General features: G+C 41.1%; 1 protein-coding gene across 1 annotated transcript in view; it reads right to left on the reverse strand.

Moving 5' to 3' along the window:
* Positions 1–219: 219 nt before the first annotated feature.
* LOC131465814 (tetraspanin-1) overlaps positions 220–7,863 on the reverse strand; it is an 18,215-nt gene continuing 10,571 nt past the window's right edge. The window contains exons 5-8 of the mRNA XM_058638722.1: positions 3,015–3,113; positions 2,695–2,838; positions 2,532–2,615; positions 220–477 (exon numbers count right to left, since the gene is read on the reverse strand). Of these exons, the coding sequence (XP_058494705.1) occupies positions 418–477; positions 2,532–2,615; positions 2,695–2,838; positions 3,015–3,113 (387 nt within the window). The 3' untranslated portion in view covers positions 220–417. The remainder of the gene's footprint in view (positions 478–2,531; positions 2,616–2,694; positions 2,839–3,014; positions 3,114–7,863) is intronic.

Genomic DNA, 7,863 nt, shown 5'->3' on the forward strand with positions numbered 1-7,863 from the left:
ATCTTGAAATATCTTTGAAAGTTATAATGAATAAGAATGTGATCGTGAGCCTGGACAGAAATAACACCAGTGACTTTCAAAGTAACTAAATGAGGAGCGATTCTCAACTACAGCATGGATGATAGTCTTTCACATTATAAATCATCATATAAGTCATTGTATTTCATTAAAAAAGTGCTCTCAGGATTCTTTTTTTAAATATTTTATTGATGACTATTAAATATTTACACTTTATAACTGTCATAAAAAGCATCTGTTACCTGCTACATTTTCTAAAATGACTAATTCTGGAGTTTATAGTGAAATCAGGCATTTCGATAAAAAGAAAGAAAAAGAGCAAGCGAAGACGTGATGTTGCTAAATCAGAGTTAATATGATGCATCGCTCATGCCTGTCCATGTGTCCTCTGATGGAGCTTCAGCTCACTCTTTTGTCCAGGCGGCAGTAGAGATACATGGACACTATCATGGCAGCAATCTGGAGAGACAACGATAGTAGAAATTGTCACAAACATCGTTCATCTCTCTGTGTGACAAACGGCGTCTGACATGGTGAGGTAGAAACTCTGCTCCGCACCACAGAAGCAAAGTCACTTAGACCAGATAGCAGCAGCTCCATTAGCTCCCTCAGCAGCTCCCGTAGACTGTCTGTAGTAAGAGGCGTAATTCTAAACAGAAAACCCTGGTTCACCACCAACCAGTTCACACCTCTAACAGGTTTTCTCCACTCAGCACCACACAGACTGAGCAGCAAACTCTAGTGATTGGTGACTCTATCCTAAGGAACGTGAAAATGACCACAGTCAAGTGTTTCCCCCGGAGCCAGAGGGGGCGACAGAGAGTCTTATCTGAAACTAGTGGCTAAAGATAACGTAGATTCAGTAAAGTTACTCACGTCGGCAGTAATGACGGGTTACACCAAAGGTTTATGTTGAGTGTGTGTGTGTAGGTACACTAAATCACTAAATCATTGTCGGACACTGTCATTTTCTCTGACCCTCTGCCCAGTGTGACCAGTGATGACATGTGTAGCTGCATGTCGTCATTCAATGTCCAGAAAACAACATTCGTTTTCTAGATATTTGGCAAATCTTCTGGGGAAAACCTGGTCTCATGAGGAGAGACAGCGTCCGTCCCACTCTGGATGGAGCAGCTTCACCAGATATCTAGATATCTGGTGAAGTTTATTAGAAACCCAACACCATGACAACCCGGAGTAGCAGTTATTAAACCCCTTCTCAAAAAAGTGACCCTCCACCCAGATGTTTTTGCTGATTACCGACCTATATCAAATCTTCCCTTTGTTTCTAAGATCCTAGAAAATGAAGTTGCAAATCAATTATGTGAATATTTGTGCATTAATGGCCTGTTTGAAGATTTCCAGTCAGGTTATAGATCACATCATAGATTCCAGTTTGTTCATGTTAATGATAAAGCCTCATTGAAAAGAGAAGTTCATTGTGGAGTTCCACAGGGCTCAGTGCTTGGGCCTATACTTTTTACCTTATACTGTATATGCTTCCTCTAGGGAACATTATTAGGAAGCACAACATAAACTTTCATTGTTATGCAGATGACACACAGCTATATTTATCAATGAGGCCGGATGAAATAAATCAGGAATGTCTCAGAGACATTAAGTCCTGGATGATCTGTAACTTTCTACTTTTAAACTCAGATAAACTGAGGTCGTTATACTATAAACCTCAGAGACTCTCTGACCACATCACCATGGCTTGCAGTTCCACTGTGAGGAACTTTGGAGTTAACTGCTCTCTATGATGTTGTAAAGGTTTCTGTCGTACTATCTATAAGATATGTATGTGAGATAATGTCATTTGTGATGTGGTGATATACAAATACATTTGAATTGAATTGAATTGACAGCTGCTTCCTTATAGCTGGTATGTGACCAGGTACCGAAGCCCTACTAGTTATATTTGCCCATAAACCAGTTGGTGATGGTGAGTTGTACTTAACCCATTTAACCCATCCTTATTACACACCAGGAGTCAACACACAAACTGGGCTCAGGAACATATCTGTGTCCAGGGAGTAATGAAGGTGGGGTACTTCACCCAGCCTGTGACCTGGTCCAGGATTCAAACTGGCTACCCTCAGGTTACAAAGCCCTTTTCCTCTCCCCTCCACAAGATGTGGGTATAGAATGTCCAGAGAAGTGGTTCCACATATTCTCCAGAGATTCTCCCACCAGCTCCCTCGTCTAATTACAGGATAATATCCAAGTCACAGCAGGAGAAATTCACTGGGTGATTGTTTTTGTTTTGTATGCTCAGCTACGATGACTAGTGGTCCTCAGGTATGACATATTGGCCCCTTCAGGCTCCTGTGCCTAAAAGCTGCCTCCTTATTAAACTGCCTGCGGTGGAGATTTCCTCTTGACTACATGCAACATGTAAAACAAAGATTTCAGGCAGCCTTGGAGCTGGAGTTCAGACTTTTGTGAGGTTTAAATTGCAGACACATCACCTTCTTCAGATATTTCCTCCTTTGCTTTTCGTGTCATTTTACCTCTACGACTCCGATCCCAGCTGCGACTCCTCCCACAATGTTGGCATGTGTTTTGAGGACCTCCAGGATGTGTCCAAAACAGCCCTGAGGACGGACAAGGCAAACATGTACATTCCACGTACAACACCGGTGCTGCATGTCTGTGTGTTGTTTGCTGTCTCACCTGCACAGCGCTGCGCTCTGCCTCGCCCGGGCTGCAGGGGGCGTTGTTGGTCCAGCAGCAGCTGGGCGGCAGACTGCCCCCATTCTCTTCTTCAAAGTTTGAGCCCAAAAAGTCTGTGTAGTTGGTGAAACCGCAGCATCTCAGCTGGATGGAAACAGTGGATAGTAATGAAGCTTTTACAGTGTTTAAAATGATCTAGTAATTCCCACAGTGTGATACACAGCAACAATAAGGGGACTGCTGGTGGGTCGTGACCGGTCATTTAAAATAATAAAATAATTGAATAATTATTCAAATGTCATCATACTGTTATTATTTACCTCTGTCATGGTGGTGTTCCAGATCTTAGTCACCACAGGCTCTTGGCCATAATCATTCTGTAAAGTCGGGGTCGCCCACGCTTTGAGGATCCCCTCAGCCTGTGGAATACACACACACACACACACACACACACACACTGGCATTACTCTCATAATCTTTACATTTCGCTCTGAAGGAGTGAGTACTCATAAGCCTCCATTAATAAAATGCCTGTCTTTCCATCATCATGTCTTGGCACACATATGTATTGGCATGTATATATGTATATACATATATATATACATATATATGTATATACATATATGTATATATATATGTATATATATATATATACATATACATATACATATATATATATGTATATGTATATATGTATATGTACATTTTAAATGTTTTAATATTTAATATAATAGCTTCCATGCTCCTAAAATGTATGATATCAGTGACTCTGATGTCTCTACATTGCAAATTTGCCCTCATTTGTAAGAAAAAAGCTCACATTTCCATTCATACATTTAAAAATCAATGACTCAGTGCCACTAAACATCTCATATGCACACACACATGTTTTTGTGTGTTTGCATTGTGTGGCAGCGCAAACAAAAAGTGTTGCGTGTCTCTCTCTCACACGTCATGTCATGTCACTCATGTCATTTCCCTACTGTCTTACAACCATGGCAAGCAGACAGGCACCTGTGTGTCCGTCAGCACGGCCTACACACAAAAATAAAATGGAAAATGATTGTTAAGTCAGACTCTTACTTCACGATTATTATAGTATATTATAGATATATTATATGATAGGTATATTATAGTATATAATTGTAGTATAGTATATAGTATAGTATAGTATATATATTATAGTACTGTTCTGGAAACACAAGTCTGACCGAGGGCTTGACCATTCCAAACTGCATGGGTGATGTTTCAGACCTTCAATTTCCTCCTTCAGTGTCTCAAAGTAGACTTCCAGGGAGGTTGTGTCCTATTCAGGGGAGCAGAGCTGTCCTTCACTCCCCCGTAATTCAAACCGTGGCTGCACTGCAGAGCTTTTACAGTCCAACAGCCTCACACACACACGCACACACACACCACCCTGAAAATTAAACACTGAGCCTCATTTCCTGAGCAGGAGAGGACATTCTGTGGGAGTCACCTATTCATCACAAATTAAATAAATCTCCTCTCACACAAAGCACCTGGGAAATAAACAGCGGCGCCTGGCACCTGCAAAAAATGAAAAATAAATCAAAAAAACGGCGGAGCCATTATTCACCATTCTACTTCTTCTTCTTCTTTATGGTCATAAATAAGAGGAGGGAGCAGCATTTACATATATATGGCTCCTCCTGATGGCTTTGGTCAGGACACATTCTGTGGGATATTCGAGTTTATGCCAAACGCAGGTTAGCTGTCAGCTCTTTTATTGTGGAAGAAATCCTTAAGCCCCCCCCCCCCCTCCTCCTCACAGGAGTGTGTTTTTTCTTCTCCAGTTTGATAAATAATCCAGTCGCGTACACTCACACAAAGACAGCGTCTGATGAGGAGGAGAGTGGATGTGTGCAGCACAGTGTTTATCAGGAGAGTTTTTCTTTCTTCTCTCTCTCTGTGTGTGTGTGTGTGTGTGTGTGTGTGTAAAGAAGGTGCACAACATGCCCCAGGGGATGCTGGGATACATGCCACAATTAAAAGTGCCCCCCACAAGAAGCTGAGAGAGTGGCTGAGATCAGAGAGGGTTATTACCAGCAGGCTAATTCATCACTGTCACTCGGCCTAGCGCCTCGCTACGTGCCGTTAAACACACACACACACACACACGCGCACACACACACACACGCACGCACACGCACACACACACACACACACACGTGCACACACACGGAGGACACTCAAAGACATAATGCATTCCCAAACCCCTTTACCTTAACCATCACAACTAAATGCTGCCTAACCCTTAACCTAAACCCAATTCTAGCCCTAAAACCCTGTTTTAACCCTGAAAAGGCCAGAGCAGGACACCACACAGGGAGTGATCACACATGTGAACGCCTACACACATGTCACATGTTATTGATCACGTGTTGTTTTACAGTGTTTTGCTGTGTTACAAGTAATTGTCAATATACAGTATGTATGTATGGCAGGGATTCACAGGCTTGTGTTTTAAAATAGCTGATGTTGTGTATGGATGCTTATATACAATCTCAATATATAATTACAGTTAATACTGTGAAATATCGCCATATGTTGTGTGACAATATTACCATTATGTTCAGCAAGTTACAAATAAACATGAACTTTTTCATGGATTACAATAAAAAAAATTAATCTATTGACATTTCAGTCCACTAGATGGTTCCATCCAGTGCTTTATGATTATATGATTTCATTTTGTAATACCTGGTCTGGTGAGGTTTCACTTTTACAGACACCTTTAATAAACGGTAACATAGAAAGGCATTGATAGTCACTTAAAGCTGTTCATGTAATTGCCAGTTAACAGTTATTACTGACATTAACAATATAAAGTTAACCTGAATAACTTTATTTAATGCTTAGCTAAATAACATGAAACATTCTCAGGACTTTATATTGACGTCATTAATGTTAGTTGTGTGATATATTGTGAGTTTAAAAGCAGAGTAATTAGAGTCAATGACTGTACATGATTAAGTCGAGCTGTCGTTAGTGATGAGAAATGAAACGGTGAAACTGTCTTTCAGTACATTCCTCAGTGAGTGTGAGTCATTAAATGCAGCATCACACCTTCTTCATTAATCCACTGTGAAGGTCCATATCTGCCCTTGTAATAAATCTCCACTCTGGTCACTTCCCAATATCATGGAGGAGAAAGAACAACCATGACCACTGACGGCCTCTCATAATGCCCGCTGGAATTGCTTATTAAATCTCAGTTATTCCCACAACCTGAACGTTATTGGCTCTCGTGGAGGCTCCGGCCGCCCACAGACAGATTTATGCTGCAGATAAGGAGAACAGAATAGATCAAGGCCTTATTTATCGCCTCCTTCCATTGTCTGCGCCTCTGTCTCTTAGTTATTGACACAGGCCACTATATATATGCATATTAGATGTATATTAGCCATATTCATTATTCTGATGCTATTGTGTTTACTGTGTCTTATGAGGAGCAGGAGACGGACAGCTGCTCTCACACGCTCACGTCCATGATGGAACCTCTGATGTCCTTTGTGTTTGTAATGAACACATGACGCTCAAAGCTAACACACAGCTCATTAAACTATATCTATGATCTCCTTAAAGAAGATAAATATACAAGTTATGTCGGGCATTTTATTGAGCTTTAAACAATGGCTCACACCTCTCTCTCTCTCTCTCTCTCTCCCTCTCTCTCCCTCTCTCGCTCCATGCTGTCAATTTGCCTCCCGCCAAACCCCATTTACATCGCTCGCCTTGGTCAGCCTGGCTTTGGTAAATGACAGGCGAGCGATGGAGAAGATTTATTTCAGCAGCAGCAGCAGCATCAGCAGCAGCAGCACAAACACAGCTTCTTTGTGTTAGAGCAGACACACGACCAGAATTCACAGAAACACACAAAGTGCACAAAAAGTAGAACCTTGACATTGTAAAAAAAGGTTAATTTTCTCTATTTCAAGAAGGTTTAGGGTTAAAAAAAAACAACCCTAGTGTGACATTTTTGATTATCAGTAATCAGCAGGTTTTCAGTATCATGTCAACACTTACAGTGTTTGGCAAATGACTTCATACCTACAAGTGAAACAGTAAAATGACAGCGCAGTTTGGGGCATTTTAATCCCAAACTCTGAACATAATCTGGTCAAGGTTATGTTCAGAGTGTGAGTTACTATGGTGATGTGGCTTAAAACAGAGTCACATGATTGTAAGTCACAGACACACACCAACACATTCACATTCAACCAAGACGACCACGGTGCATTCACTACTTTATTGTTTTCAGTTACTACAGCTACATCCTGCCGTTAAAGTAATAATGTAACAAAATAATCATTTATAACATGTTGTATTACTTTGTTACTACAACAAAGAGTGACATACAATTAACTACCTGTCAGTGAGTGGTAACTCAACCATCATTTAACTAGTTCTCTGTAGACTGTGCAACTTACATGTTTATTGTCAAGTAAACATCAAATCATAGATTAGTTGACTGTTATTTGATGGTTGACACTGAACTGAACTCAGTAGAGAAACTGCACAGAAACAGGTGAGAACAGTCGATATAAAGACGCGTCGACCCACGAGGAGAGAGTCAAAAATGGACTATCAACATAAAGTGATACCGACCCTGGTGACCCAGTGTGGACGCTAGTCTGACGTCATAAACATCATTGGTTTACTGTTACGTATCATATTCTGTTTCATATCTTTACTGTTCCCTCGCTGCTCGTGTTGACTCTTCCTTAAACAACACACTGGTTCAGACACAAACTCATCTCACTTCAGGGGTCACAAACATTGGTGCCATTTGATCTCAAGTCCATTCAAGACCAGTAAAATAATGAAGGATCTTTTTATAATACCATGCCTCAGTTTACCGTTTACACATGTGCATTACAGCTTACAGTATAGTCAAATATAGTATTTCACATTATGATTTCAGTCTCATCCTGCGGGCCAGATTGGACCGTCTGATTCTGGCCCGCGGGCCATATGTTTGACACCCCCGGTTGAAGCACTGACGATCAGTTTAGTCCCATTATTGGAAAAAACCCATCTTGTAGCCAAGCCCACACTGCTTTACTAACAGCATTATAACTCTGTGTTTGAGTGACTCTCTGGACAGCAGTGGATCAGTGGAAGAGCCTGTGTTTGACCCCCGGGTGA

The sequence above is a fragment of the Solea solea genome, chromosome 9 (assembly GCF_958295425.1).
Source record: "Solea solea chromosome 9, fSolSol10.1, whole genome shotgun sequence".
In the NCBI taxonomy this organism is placed as follows: domain Eukaryota; kingdom Metazoa; phylum Chordata; class Actinopteri; order Pleuronectiformes; family Soleidae; genus Solea; species Solea solea.